A 15,141-nucleotide genomic window follows, 5' to 3' on the forward strand; every position below is an offset into this window, starting at 1 on the left:
CCTTCAGTGCGCGGGTGTTTGTAGGTGACCGGAGGGGGGAGGGGGCTCCCAGCTGGGGCGGCCATGAATCCGACTTATGGCTGACGGCCGCAGCCGACTGCCCGTGAGAAGACGTCGTGGGGATGTAGGATGAAGCGGTAGGAGCAAGCAAGGGTGGGCTGGTTGCGTGTCCAAAGCGCTCGATTTTCGGGCAGTCAGCATAGCTCGCAATCAGCATAGCAAGCAGCATAGCAATCAGTCAGCATGGCTCGGTTTTCCAGTGTCTCTCAGCACGCGATCGCATATCATCCACTCACGAACATGTTCGCCACGTGCACGTGGCGTCAGTGAATGCACCACTCGGTGCGTGCTCTAGCCCTATGCATAAGCCCGGGTTTTCGCTCCATTTTCATGTAACGCCACATGCATAATGCTCCCTTCTTCGGGACGAAGGGGGGGGGGGGGGGGCAGGAGCTCTCATCCTGCTCCGCCGTCTCCGCCATGAAGACACCTTTTGACTTACTCATAGGTTAGCGGGACATCCTCATTAGCATCGAGATGCTTAAGCCACTTCCCCTGCATCCTCGCGTTGTCCTTTTCAGCATGCGCACGCTGCATCCATCAGCCGCGTGTTGGCCTCCCGACAGCTCGGCGGGAGCCCCGCCCTCTGCCCGCGCACACCCCTTGGTGGCGTCCGTGCGGGAGGGCAGGGTGGGTAAATGTGACAGTGTACGATGACCTGTAGCACTGTTCCACCATCCGTCTGCCTTACTGATCCCATAGCTCTGGAATGGTCAATGCTGACCAAAAGGGCTTCGAGATCACCAAGCCAGACACTAACTCGGCACTACCTTGAACGTCCAGCTATGGAGGTCCGTCTAACCAGCTTAAATATACCCAGAGGATAACCCATAACACCCGTCTTACTCGCCTACGTATTGGCCGTGCTTTCAGCATGCACTGCTTCCGACTGAGCAACACAGCAAACACCCCGACATGTGAAAGGTGCGGCGAATCCTCCCTGTGAGGAATCCCCCCTGTCCTCCCCGTCACACTGGTTGACTGGGCGCTTCTGGGTGCTGAGAGGCAGTGTTTGTTTGGACGCGAAGTGACCCTGACCTCACTTATAGTATCTAGAGATTGGCTTACATCATGTTCTGCTGTTTTTTAAACTGCTGCTAGACTTCACGTGGTATTTCTAACCTCAAAAGTACAGCAAACTCGTTGTGCAAATAAAACGCGGCGAGAGTTCAAGATGACATAAGTAGCTGACGCGTCCTATAATACCACTTATCATTACCATCGCACATTGCACGCGCGCAGGAAGCATATCCTGCAGCCACACGTCCAACCCAGTCACGTCTGATCTACCCGTACCACGACGCTGAAAACTATGTCAGCGTCGTCTCTATGTTTCTAAAGTATCCACAGCGAAAGCTATTTGTCGGCCGTCTTCGCTCTGCCAGACAGCGTATTTGGTATATGCTGGACACCACTAGATCAACGCTGACAACCCTGTCACAGGTTCTACAAATATACTTGCATGCATACTTTGTATTGTATGCAAACAAGTATTGTATACTTGCTCTACATATACTTGCACAAACATGCATGTATGAATGCACAGCCACTAACCAGTTGCTAGAGGACCCCTGCTTTGATAAAACTAACTGCATGCATAACTCATTACTCTTGCATTCATAGACTATGCACGCCTCCGCTAAGCTACGCCAACTGCACTTTCGCATCCGCTCTCTTCGAACTGCCACCGAGTCCACGTGGTGACTTATGAGGATCAAGAGAAACATTGGGGGCGTGCCAGGGGCTTCGGCGCCACCAAACAGACTCGAGTGGCCGGTACAGCTGTCGGCAGACCATGAATGATCCCACACTGCACAGCCATCTGGGCGCGCGGCGTCCCGCAGCGTCCGACGACGTCGACAGTGCAGACTCGACTCAGACAGTCCTCTGACAAGTACATGACAGAAATGTCTTCTGAAGAGTGACGCGCTTGCATTCGGTTATACAAACCACAATCCCAAAACTGCGCACCTGGAATTAGTACCGGGCTGTGGCAGAAAGTGTGGCCACGTCGGGGATCTAACCAGGCACCTCTAGTCTCATAGATCAGCTCCTTCACCACTGCATTACTGACACCTGCATCTGATCGCAGACGTACCGGACGACTCGAAGTGTGAGTGTTCACTATGCACTAAGCCAGGCTACCCTGCCCTCTTATCAAGTCATCATAGGCCAATAATCCGTCTAGCTGCATCAATGCGTGAGATGCCACGCATCTGTCCGCTCGAACTAGCATGCAAGGTCATCGAAGGTTAACCTTTGTGCAAAGCCACGCTCTCCATATGCGGCTTATGTTGTAAAATACTGCTTTTATACTGTATGGGATTTTCCCTTCCTTACATATAGGTCCGAGACAAAGGCTCACGCACGTGGTGGTATTTTAGGTCAGCTTGGATCGCTCCTGCGCCAGAGTGTTTACACGCGCCCGGGTGGCCGGTTGAATGCCCTTCGCTCGGGTGGGTGGGGACAATTTGATCTCCCTGGTATCTCAAAAACCAAGAGAACTGGAAACACCAAATTCACAGGGTAGATTGATCTGTACGTTATCTCACTTGTGTCAAAATCGGAGGCTCCTACGTCACGACCTTCAGGTCAAATAGTTAAAACAAGGTCAAACGCCAGATTGGTGTCTCAAGTGCCCTAGACCTCCTCATCCCATTGTTGTGAAGCTAGACATGCGTTCTTAGCAAAAGGTCAATGAGGTCAATAACCTTGTTTGACCTTTATAATGTCAGGTAACCACATACCTACGATATTGCTCATGTGTTGCTATTCAAATATGCGTCAGAGATTACGCCAGGCGGTATGCTCCTAAAAGTGTTGAACTGGGTCATTTGAGGTCAGTGCCCTACTCTGACCTTAAAAAAGCCCATGGAGCATGTCTGTTGCGGCACCTGTCATCAAAATATTGGAGATAAGAACCAGAAACTGCCCCAAAAAACGAAGCTCTCGAGTAAAAAAGCAAGTTAGTTTTGACCTCGTTCTTGCATGCACACATAAACCTGAGTCAATGGAATTGGTTGTGTTTCTAAATTCGATTAGCTTATTACCTAAGAGTCTATCTCGGATATGTACGGCTTCATCTAACACTCAGTCGTTGCATCACACTGAACGATTCCCCTAGAAATTCCCTTCGCTGACAGCCATGGCCTGACTGACCTGCTATAGCTCGGCAACCTTTCAAGGTACATCCAACCTTGTTTACATCAAAAGGTTCACTACTTAATTCTCTTCACCTATGCAACGTTTGGCGCGGCCATGCCGCGTTGTTCGGAAATATTTCTGGAAAACCATTGGAGAGGTCAATTTGACCTCCACCCGAGCGCGTGTTATGCCACATATTGCGCTGCCACGCGCAATACGGATGCCTTTACCAAACATCAGAAGATCCACTGCTCATGAGCTGGGTGCGAGGTTACAAACTAGCGTCACATATACACGGCACATGAAGTCATCATCTGTCAAGAAGCATCACTGCTCCCTCGCGAATACAAGACTAATACAAGACCTACACTGCCATGCCAGTTCGCGGGCCTCGATGCAAACAGAACCTGCCACTAGTCCAGTTCAGTGGCTTAAGTCACACTGCAGCCTACGCTACCCGGCTTAGATCGTCACAGACCATTTAAGCAAGACCTGCGACTCATTCGGTTCATTGGAATCGATCTCGGATGATGTCGGTGGAGAAGGTCCCGGTGACAGCAATTCAAAAGATATCCCGCCACCCGGGCTTCATAAAACCTCACACTTTAAATTTCAATCGATTCACCGATCAATATAGAGATGTTGACTCAACCAAGCTCGAATTCTATGGAGCAGGTTTAAAAGGGTCGATTCCAGCCTGGCCCAAAATGGAATTCGGAGGATTCCTGACTTGATTACGATTCCGACCGGAGTAAAGCAAGAGTGAAGTATACTTAATCAGATAAGAAAGGCATAAGGGATTAAATAGGCTTTTGGCCTTCTGGGTACCTGACATCATTCCACAGCAAATACATGCAATTTCTGCACACTTTCAGGCGGGTTATTTAACTCCGCTTTACGTGCATATTGACTCCAGCCGATCTCCTCCTCCGCCGGAATCAGGGCAGTGATGACCAGTCACGTGGTGATTTTGAGCCATGCAGTAGCATGATGAAAAACCGCTGTCCATACCTGACACTGTTTGACAGCATACAAGTCCACAAAAACACGCGCTGCACCGGAACACTTTGCACTGGCCCGAGTAAAAGTTAGACCCTTTCCTAGCGTAGGCCTGCATCGACCCCAGATCCGTTCCCACAGAAGTCTGCCCGTACGGCGCGAAAATAGATCGTGCAAATGCGCGCAAAGCACCTGGACTACATCCTTTTTACAGCTACCACTGGATCACATTTCATCAAGTGCCTGACTATCTGAGATGTGGTTACGATCGAGCTGCGAAGCGCTTCGCGAGATCTTACGGGACGTAAGGGAACTTCAGGCGCTGAAATGTGCAACACGACCCCAGCACGCTTGGTTTCATAATTTCGTCTACAAAAAAACGATGGTGTTTTATGAAGACATCACCATCCATACAAAAACTTATGTGGTAGCAATTGGGTTCGCTCCTTTTAAAGTAATGGCTCCCGCGAAAATTTTTTCGAGAAACACTACATGGCGCATACTACTGGCCTGATTAACTATTTAGCGTACCACCTCGTTACCGCTAAAGACTGGCGCGGTGCACGCGGCGCCATAATTTAATCATGGCTCTCACTGCAATCAAAGACGCTGGAGTCGGATGACGAAGCCCCAATGTGTTTGAAGCTTGGGATAGCGCAATTCATACCTTCATTTGTAAAGCTCCATGTGAGCTCCATGAGGGAGACACGCAGAGTCTCAGCTGGCAGCGCCCTGGAACTTACGGTTGCATGATAGTGTTGTTTTACGCCGATGATGTCAAGGGTACGCTGCATTCTGCGTTATGCCACGCGGCCCATTGGCCACGCCTTCCGATACCCTACTGGAGTTATGGTGCAGTTGGTGACGACATCGGGGTCACCGGTCATCTGCTCCGCCGTGAAGTCCGGAGCTATCGATTGCACCTCGGACCGGCGAAGTAGTTACGTTGGTCCAATGGGAATGCACAAAACTATCCAGCAGGTTCGTGTTCGGCTTCGGATAGTGATAGCGACACCGGCTTCAACCGACGAATTGAACTGAGTGGGTGCAATCGATCCTATGGTTTTGGTGTGAATCGGGTTCGGAGTGTTCCGAGTAAGTCGACTCGAATAGTAGAGTATGGGGAAATTATATACTCGTAGTCTGACAGTGAACATGCCAACGAATCAGAACACATTCGTGTGCATCTTTATCATAGGTTATCAAAATAAATATCCTCCTTTCGCTTCTATGAAGGCCAGAGAACGGGCGACCTCATAAACTGTAGTCGCTTCAATTAATGCCATCAGACCCGACTCCGAAATTAAGCCATTCACGGACTGCTACGTGCCGTAGGTAGTTCGAAGTAGAGAAGTACATGAGCCAAATTTCTTTGAGTCAGAACAGGAGTTGACACGAGGTTGTCCTGAGCTGCTCTGCGTTACAGTGGGAATCAGGTCCATGCACTGTGCATCACAATAGGAACCGAAACCACTGGAACAGAATCGAGCACAAGCCCAACTCGACTCGAGCATTTAAATATCCCGTCAAAGCCGGCTTAACTTGGGAATTGAAAGACAAGATTCAATTCACAGCACATTCAAAGCAAATTCAATGAGCTGCAACCCTAAGCGACATGCCCGGCAATAAGTGTCACAACAGGTCAATTCAGGCGCCCACAGACGTCAGGTGGCTGACTCAGGTACGGCTCGCAGCTCGTGTGTACAGATCAGTGGCCGAGGCTGACGCCCCTGACCCCGGGCGGCCACCCTCCCCGCCCCGCTGCGGCCGGCGCCGCTCCAGCTCCGTCTGTGCGACACTGCGGCGCCGGGACAGACTGGCAGACGACTGCGCCAGGGCGGGCTGGCCCGCCGCCAACTGCAGCCGAGCCGTCACTGTCGGCCGCGTGACACACCGCTCCGAGCGTCCTCCCGCGAGGAGCAGCACGAGGGGCAGCAGCAGGGACGTGCGTGCTGGATCTCAGGGGTCGGAGCCTCTGCTGGCTGCAGGGCACCGCGCCAGAGCACACGCTTTTTTGCCACATGAGTCGTGACGCTCTCAGCGTCTAGCTGTTTATGTAAAAGCGCATAACGGATGCGTTGGCATAACCCAGCGCGTAAACGCACGCAAAACGTGACTGATTTCAACAGTTCCGAACAGGGCCACGCCATCGAAGCAATTTTCGACGCTAACTGATTTGAATGACGTCAAGGTAGGGCAATTCGTTCCCGGCTGCCGGCAGGCCGGCAAGGAAAGTGACAGGATTTAAATTGTATCCTACTGTTTTCAAGGCTTTAACGTGCGGTAAGAATCCGTCAAGTAAACACCTCCTCTCTTCGCCTCCACGTACCTCACGGACGCTGCCATGATGTTACCCGTTATCAGTAACACGGACTTTTCACCTTGAGATATATTACGAAGTCAGGCGGTTATCTCCAACTCATGATCGGAATGGGTCAAAATTCGCACAGCGTTGTTCCGAATCTAAAGCACACAATATGCCATAAGTCGGAGTTGACCGAAGCAGGTCGAGCCCGGGCCATACGGCGCACAGCACTGGCCATCGGCGACTGCGTCGGGACCGGGACGCGGTCGTCACGTGGTCACGCCACCCCGTGGCTGTCTCCGCCGGCCCTAAAGCCGGACGGAGAGCTCGGCCAACAGGGAGGACGGTGGGGGTGGGACGAACAATCGCTCCCCCCCCCCCCCGTGAGAGTAGAAACGTGCGGCTCTGAATGCCAGTGACAGCTCGCCATGCAATAACAGGTCCACGGCGATAATCATGACGGCGTCTCTGTCTCTTCGACCACCAGGCACCTCAGCATGATGGAGGAGATGTGGAGCTGCCCGGTACGGATGGGGTGGCAGACGCAGTTCGTGTCTCTGTATGGGTGTATACTGATCAAGATCTGTCGGGATCCATACGCATATTGAACAGTTGGAAGCTCCTACACAACGTTGTGGCGAGTTGTAAAACATCCACGTGCTCGCCGCAAATCGCGACAGCAGGGAGACGCGTAGGCAAACAACATAAATATAAGGCACCCCAAGGACAGGTAATGCAGCATGGAAGGCACAAATGTGTCTGGACTCTGGATCCCAGTTCCGCGGACACGTATCCAATCCCAAAGGTAGCTCCTGGGCTGGTACCAAGAGTGGATCCCGAAAAGCAAGGCAACGCCAACCAAATAATGGATTACCGGTCCAAAAGGCGCATCCATGATCATACGGCAATATAATCAACACTTCAAACACATGACCCGGACGCTGGGTCGGGATTTCAAGCATATGGCAGACAATACAAATGCCGTTTCCTTCAAGTACCTATGCTTCCATTGCATAAATAAATGTGATTATTACCGGGATAACCATGGCGAAAATAGTCACAAAAAGCTCGAAAATCTCAATCGGTAATCCATAATTGCATAACTAACCGGGCACCTCTGGAATTTGGTATGCTCGGCACTTTGCGTTGGCCTTCCTGCCACTTCCGTACCAATATTCAACATTACGTACTCTCCATCACGATCAAACTTCACGGAACATTTCTGGCCTTCCCATCTCAAACCTCTACGCATGGTTTTCGCCACAAGAAATCAGCCACCCACGACAGGTAACAACTTAGGTAAATACATGGTAAATCGGGACCGCAATCGCTCTGTTCTGCGATGTGCATATACGCAGCGTTTAAAATATTGATCCCCCTCCAGCAGGTCGTGCCAAAGAGCTGTTAGCTGGAAAGATGATGCAATTTGGTGGGTAACGGGTACCATGTTGTTGGTCAGCCTGCGCTGACAGAAAGCCCGATGACAGTTGTCTTACCTCTTCTAGCATATTGTCGATAATGACTGGGAATCCATACCAGCCGAGTACGCAGCCAAATATTAAAATTGTCACTCCGACGAACGCCGTAATACCCACTTTTACATTTGTTTGCATGCTTGCACACAAGGTCTTCGTTCGTTAGGCGCACACGTCAATCACTGATCTCATATCACTGCACTGGCGAAAATTCCTTTTCTTCACGTAAGCAACGCGTATCCACAGTCGCCACCCACCTCCCACGGCGACCAGCGCCATACTCGTGCGTCATGCAGAATGCAGCTGTTGTCTCGCAGCAGAAAACGGACGGATGTTTATAATAAAGTCCAACTTGCTTGCTGTTTTGGCTGGTGAGTTATGTACAATAGCATATTTTTGGCCGTTAATTATTTTTTGTATAAACGGATATTTTATATTTAGTTTGAAAACTCAAACTTTGTCTAACACCTTTAACAAGAACAATTTATTTTTCCATTTCAATGTGTTCAGTAACTCAAGCTTTGAAACCTACCGAACTGATATTCTGTTTAGAGGGTTTCCTGCATTTAATTGCATGGAAAGATGAAGACTGTTGATTTCTCCTTAAAAAAACAAGTGAGGAGATCATAGCGCGTCAGTATTGTACCACGCCATGCGTAACGTTGTCGATCAACCTCTGAACCTGTGACGTCAGTCATGCTGGGTATTGTGGGCATAGACTTGAGTTACCGAGCTCGAAACATCTGTAGTCATATATGGCGCTGTGCATTCGATTTTCCCGGATAAGTTCTGGTGTGTGAGAGCCTGTGACGCCCTGTGTTTGCGACAGTCTCGTTTCGCCTGCGGGTTATATAAACGATTTCTCCGTATTTCTGTTCCGTTTAACCCAGGTTAGATCTCTTTGATTTGTCGTAATATGTGTCTATGTGTGCCACCTGTTCTCCCAGCTTTGATGCACGCGAGTGTGCAATGACCTTTGTGAATTCATTGTATGAATATTGACATTCTAGTGTTTACTCGACGCTTAAACACACTGAAAGGCGATCGGCTGAAGCTGAAGTCTGGATGTCACGGCGCACTTGCGTTCCTTTTGCAGCTGCGAGTATTTCCCTCATTTGTATCCAACAAATCTGTAAGCCTTCCCAGAATACCAAGTGAGATAGTTCCAGTACTAGGTAAGGTGGAGCCTGAATGGTCTGCCAGGAATCCACCCATTGTCACAAATGCTGTCATGAAGTTGGAGTACTGTGTCCTGAGTAAAAGTGTGTGAATTTCAGGTCAGTTTAAAATGTGCTGAATTATGAGATACTTCTGTTTGATTTGTTGGGATATTTTTGTGTGTAATTGCCTTTGCAGCAGCATATGTATGCATTGGTACCTAGTCTTAAAAAAGGGCATTGTACATTGTTTGTTGTGTTAAAGGTGGATCATATAGTAAATAATCATTTGACAGGCAGATTCATGCTCCTACCTTCAAATTTAAATAATGACGATAGTGAGCTCCCGAGCACCACACACACTTCGCCACCTTCCCCCCCCCCCAGGGCCGCTTTTGCATTATCGTTGCATGGTCACAATATTACTGCTGATCAAGAACCATAAAAATCTGACCTGACCTGACCTGACCTGACCTGACCTGACCTGACCTGACCTGACCTGACCTGACCTGACCTGACCTAACCTAACCTAACCTAACCTAACCTAACCTAACCTAACCTAACCTAACCTAACCTAACCTAACCTAACCTAACCTAACCTCCCCACATTATCCCCTTTAACCCAGTGTCCCATTGGCATCCATGTTCTGTGCCATATGTATGTACTGTATTAAGAGGTTTTGTTTAGCCATCATATTCTCCTATTGCTTTTCATTACTCACCCAAATACATCATATTTGACCACCATGTTGACCAACCTTCAAACAGTGTGGAAGACTGTTTGGATATGCAAGAAACATATCTCATTGGATTCCTGTTGCCTTGGCCCCATACATTTTTATGGTTTTTGATGCCAAGAGTTTAGATGACCTGTTTTTTTATTGTTTGTGATATATTCTGCCTTAAAGATGACAGATGGTGTACATTGCTCTTTTTAACATTAGGTAGTAGTGTATGCCATGACCTCTCAGAGTTACACTATGCATGCACCAATTTGGCTGCAGAAATGTTGTTGCCATGTTTAATATATTCAGGGTAACATATATGCTTTCCAATCTGGGAGCATGGCCTGTGGGACTGTATGTTAAATGAAAACCAGCTTAGATTCTAAGTGAACCCATGCAAGATGAGATGGAATCTCACAGTTTTTTTTTTTGTTATCAACAGAGAATTCTTCACAGCAGTTCATTTGAAAATGTGCTCTTGGTTATTTTGCTAACAAAAATAAAATTTATGCCATATCATGACACTGTGTATTTGATAGCTTACATGATGCCTTTTGATATCCTGTGAATACAAAGCTTATCTATCCTCTTCATGGCTTACACAGAGCAATTGACATTCTGTCAAGTTGAGAGGAAGACAAGAGGCAGTCTCGCTTCTTTTGTTTCAGTCCACACCCATAGCCCCAATGTTAGACTGTCAAATAGATAAGTGGCTTGCTTAGGCCATTGGTCCCACTAGTCTCAGCACCCCTGAGCCTACTGCTTTTAGACACCAGGTAATAGAGCATAAAAATTATATAAAGGCATCACAAAGGCTCTACATTTTCAAACTGATTGGATGCTGCACATTTATTTTTTTGATGAAGTGGTAGATTCCTATTTATTTGGTCCATATGTTTTCTCCTGTATGCATTGTCTAGTTAGGTACATGCCTTGCACTTTTCAGGAGCATCAGTGCCAGATGATAATGCCTGATACAAAAGCTTGACATTAGGTTAGTAATGTCTGCTTACTTTAGGAGCATTTGCCCTCATGCATCTATCATTTGAAACTGGCCAATTATCAGCCATATCCATATTGCATGTTTTGTCATGAGCAGTAAGGTGCTGAACATAAACCTGCTAAGGCATTTCCCATCAGGATGAGATGCACCACATAGGTTACACAACTTCTTTTGAAGCTTTGATCCAGACATGATTGTCAGCTTGTTTTTTTCAATTGTGTGGGATAGCCATTTGGATGTTGTTATCTAAATTGCTCTTGTTTTTGTCAATTAGGTGTCAATTTTGCCATTGAGATGCTTGGTGTCATGTGTGTCAGGGCAAGCAAGGCAACAGATTTGAGGATTGCAGGTTATGTATCAAATAAATATGATTATCAATGATCAGCTACTACTTGAACTATCAAAGGATAATGCAGGAAATGTAGGAAAGCATGTCTCATGGGAGTCTGACAGACAGTGGCACACAGATGTGATATTTGTTTGCCAATTCACAGCCAACCACCTGTAAGCTGGCTGTCTGAGTCTGGCCATTCCTGATAATTCAGATTACCAAAGTTATGAAGGTGCACTTATTTAATTTTTTGCAATTATGATTAAAGGATGGTGAGAATGTACATTTTGAACTGTGCTTAGAATGAATACAGCTTTACAGCTGTAAAGCTTTTCTCCAGTGTGTGATTTCATCACCTATTTTTTTCAGTTATGGTTTCAATAAACAGTGCATCCCATACTCTAGGCTGCACTCAGAAAAGGTGGCATTGGCTGCTTTCCAGTCAAATATTCTGTGGGTCACCAAGCTGTTACTTGTATGGTCTCCTCCATCATGTTAGTGGTTTCATGCCATCTGCTTGCCAATCCAACAGCAGTACCCAACCAGATGTACTGATCCTTGACTTGTGCAAGATATGATATATCTGTCCACTGATGTCAACCCACCATCAGCATTTCTGTCCACTGATGTCAACCTGCTGTCAGTGTGACTGTCCACTGACATCAACCCACTGTCAGTGTGGCTGTTTGCTGACATCGACCTGCTGCCAGTGTGGCTGTCCACTGACATCGACCTGCTGCCAGTGTGGCTGTCCACTGACATCGACCTGTTGTCAGTGTGAGTGTCCACCGACGTCAACCTGCTGTCAGTGTGAGTGTCCGCCGACGTCAACCTGCTGTCAGTGTGAGTGTCTGCCTTCTCTCCCTTCATAGCCTGTTAGTCTTGTAACTCTGTGATCTGGGGACATTGAGATGTGGACCCAAATTTAGCTTATGTTCTTCATACTTTATTTGAAAATTTCTTGTTTAGGATATGGACAAGATCGTGGTGGTGGTGGTGGTGGAGGGGAAGGGGGGGGGGGGGGATTATGATGTCATTGCAGTGTTGGAGGACAGGATATTCTGATCACACAGGTATCATGCAAACATCTGACCAACTAAAAAGCCCAACTGAAACCATTGCTGTTCTGATTGCTGGATACTCCATGATTCAGTAATCAGTCCTTGCAAATATATCATTCAAGAAAGCATGGTGGCTAAATGGGTCCAAGCCGGGCTGTGGGAGTTGAAATGTCCTCATATTTCCTGTAGGGCTCATTCCCCTGCAGTCTCACTCGTAACACCTCACCACCGTGGCATCTCTGTATTGTGTCATCAGAGATCAACCATGGGTATGAGTGGCTGCTTGCTGTTGCACTGCCTCATGTTGGAGGACTGGCAGGAGGAGCCATCACATCCAGAGCCATTCCCACCTGGTACAAGGTTAGCTAAGCTTGTTGAACTGATCTGATGTATTAGTTAAGGTAACAATTTTACAGAATGTGTGGCTAACAATTTGAGTTGTCATTGTTGCATTGCAAACATTTGTTCAACTTGGGCTTCACTGGTGGGCTGAGCTTAACATGCTGAAGGAGAAAGAAAATGGATGCTGAATAAGAAAAAAGATGGCATCAAAATTCAATTGACCTCGATTGACACACTAATTTGTATACTTTCCATCTGCACAGTGAAAGGCTGCAGTAAGAGAGATGTCATGTTGAATTAGTTAATAGCACTACCCTCAAATCGTGCTAAGTCATTGTTTATAGATGAAACAACATCGCTTAGAGGCTCTCCTATTTTCAGCATCTGAAAAAGCCATCTTTCAACCCACCCAACTGGGTGTTTGCCCCAACATGGACTGCCCTGTACACTGGCATGGGCTACGCTTCCTACCTGGTCTGGGCAAACGGCGGTGGATTCCAAGGTCAGCTTATGACAGTCGGCTGTAATTGATAACATTTCGAACCTCTGGTGATCAGGATTTGTTTTCCCTTGTTTTGAGAACGCATTGCCTGTAAAAGAACGTACCTGATTTTTGTCACATGTTCGTACACTTTTTCGGTGCATACATTGTATTTTCGATGTATATTCCTTATGGATAGCCAACCTGTGTCCGTCTGTTCGAAGGGAGCGCCAGACTGCCATTGGCACTTGTATGGTGTTCAGCTAGCACTGAACTGGGCCTGGACACCAATTTTCTTCGGGCTTAAGCGTCCTGGACTGGTGAGATACACCTTGAAAATGATCAATTATTGATAACTGATGACTGTCTGGCTGGAATCTGGTTAGCTGAGTGATTCCACAAGCTGTTCGGTGCACAGTGATGAGTCACCAGTGCTTTCCACGAGAAGTGTTCCTTGTCTTTGAACATTGCTGTATCGCCAAGACCACAAAATCCCAAAGTCGTGCTCGCGTTCACCCTCGGATGTGGTGTGGTGCGCACCTGCAGGCGTTCCTGGAGATGATGACCCTCCTGGTGTCCGTCGGCGGATGCGTGGTCACGTTCGCCCCTGTCAGCCGCACCGCCTCGTACCTGATGATGCCCTACCTCTGCTGGACCGGCTTCGCTGCCATTCTCAACTACTTCATCTGGAAGCTGAACAGGGACAAGGCCGAGTAGCCGATCGCCGCCCCGGCACGCACCCGGCACCGCGTGAGGAGGAATGCCATACCTTGGTGGAGGGTCTATAGCGAGCGCACAGTCCGCGACTGGATGAAGCTTCCTGCCATTAGCACTGCGGTGATCGGGAAATCGGCACTAAGGATCGTCGCGTGGGATCGTCGGGCACGCCACGTGCGGGCGTCGTGTTAAGCTGTGAATGGTTTCGCACAGCAGCAGCGATATTTTCTCAATTGTCTTATCAATCGGGCGAATCGTCGCTCCAATGTGGACCACAATGCGTATCGATGCCCCAGCGTGGATGGGCGGGATGCTAGTATTAAACGTTGCACCCTGGCGGTTACCGGACATGGGGCGCTGATAGCGTTAGCGTTGTCAGTGTTCTTTCAAAGGAAAACAAGGTAGTTTGTGCCAAAGAAAACGCAATAGTTTCCCTGAAGCTCGTCCGGTATCATGTGCAACTACAAATGCCCACACAGATACGATTGCGACGGGCATGGGCATTATTGTTAACTAAAAAGGTAGATGAATCCTGCACAAACTTATATTTCCTGCATATTTAATATATTTTCACATATTTCCTGATACTAATTGCACGTGCCCACAGATCTAGTCGCGACCGTCAGCGGGCATTGTCATTTACCGACCATCAGACAGGTCTCAAAATGCTCATGGAAGGGTGGGCCTTTCTTGCATAAACACCGATCCGGGGAATGGCACGCGAAACGTCTCGTCGGTGGTGCTGCCAGCAAGTGAAGCTGGTCTCAAATAAGTCGGGGCCTAGCCCAACAGCTGTTGGAAATCAAGTATATCAGGTATAACCTTCAGGACGCAGCGTTATTGAAATGATTGCTTATTGACAGCGACGCACGCTCTGGGCACGTGTTAGCAAACTATGCAGGTGTGATACCTTCCACATTACATGCGTGATTCGTACCTTTTCTCGCGCTTTAGTGTAGCGTGGGGCGTGTTGTGGTGCCTGTCAGCGCGTCTGGCGAATGACTGACGCGTGCTCCCTGGTAAGCAGGGGCCTTGAGGCACCAGTGCGCCCCGGCCGTGAGCGCCCAAACCACAGGGCCGGCGGAAGCCCCAGTCCCTCTTGATCTTGGCGTTTGTTGTGTGCATGCTGATTCGAGTACCGCACTGCTTGAGAGGATGAGCACCTGGGAGGCGAGGGACCAATCTAATATAAGCAGAATTGTATTGATCGCTATCTCCGTCTTTTCTTTGTTTTCGTTGGAGATGAATGCTTGCGGTAACGTGGATTGTATATTCCGGTTTCGGCTGCGCTTTGCCCGACTAAGAATCACAAATATGTACCCTCGCGGTCGCCGCCCGCTC

General features: G+C 48.3%; 2 protein-coding genes across 2 annotated transcripts in view; one reads left to right on the forward strand and one right to left on the reverse strand.

Annotated features, from left to right (window-relative positions):
• The window catches only part of LOC119107907 (lysosome membrane protein 2), a gene marked incomplete at its 3' end in the record, with an annotated part of 29,222 nt that extends 20,974 nt beyond the window's left edge, over window positions 1-8,248 (reverse strand). Inside the window, exon 1 of the mRNA XM_037231492.1 lies at window positions 8,005-8,248. Coding sequence (XP_037087387.1) covers window positions 8,005-8,121 — 117 coding nt within the window. The remainder of the gene's footprint in view (window positions 1-8,004) is intronic.
• Window positions 8,249-8,959: 711 nt separating this feature from the next.
• On the forward strand, window positions 8,960-15,013 carry Tspo (Translocator protein). The gene is made up of 5 exons (XM_037231864.1): window positions 8,960-9,158; window positions 12,517-12,620; window positions 12,984-13,118; window positions 13,308-13,403; window positions 13,630-15,013. Exons 1-5 carry the CDS (start codon window positions 8,975-8,977, stop codon window positions 13,798-13,800), a joined length of 690 nt encoding a protein of 229 aa, XP_037087759.1. The 5' UTR covers window positions 8,960-8,974; the 3' UTR covers window positions 13,801-15,013.
• Window positions 15,014-15,141: the final 128 nt, after the last annotated feature.

This window comes from Pollicipes pollicipes, unplaced genomic scaffold, assembly GCF_011947565.3.
Source record: "Pollicipes pollicipes isolate AB1234 unplaced genomic scaffold, Ppol_2.1 Scaffold_6686;HRSCAF=7923_pilon_pilon_pilon, whole genome shotgun sequence".
Classification (NCBI taxonomy): domain Eukaryota; kingdom Metazoa; phylum Arthropoda; class Thecostraca; order Pollicipedomorpha; family Pollicipedidae; genus Pollicipes; species Pollicipes pollicipes.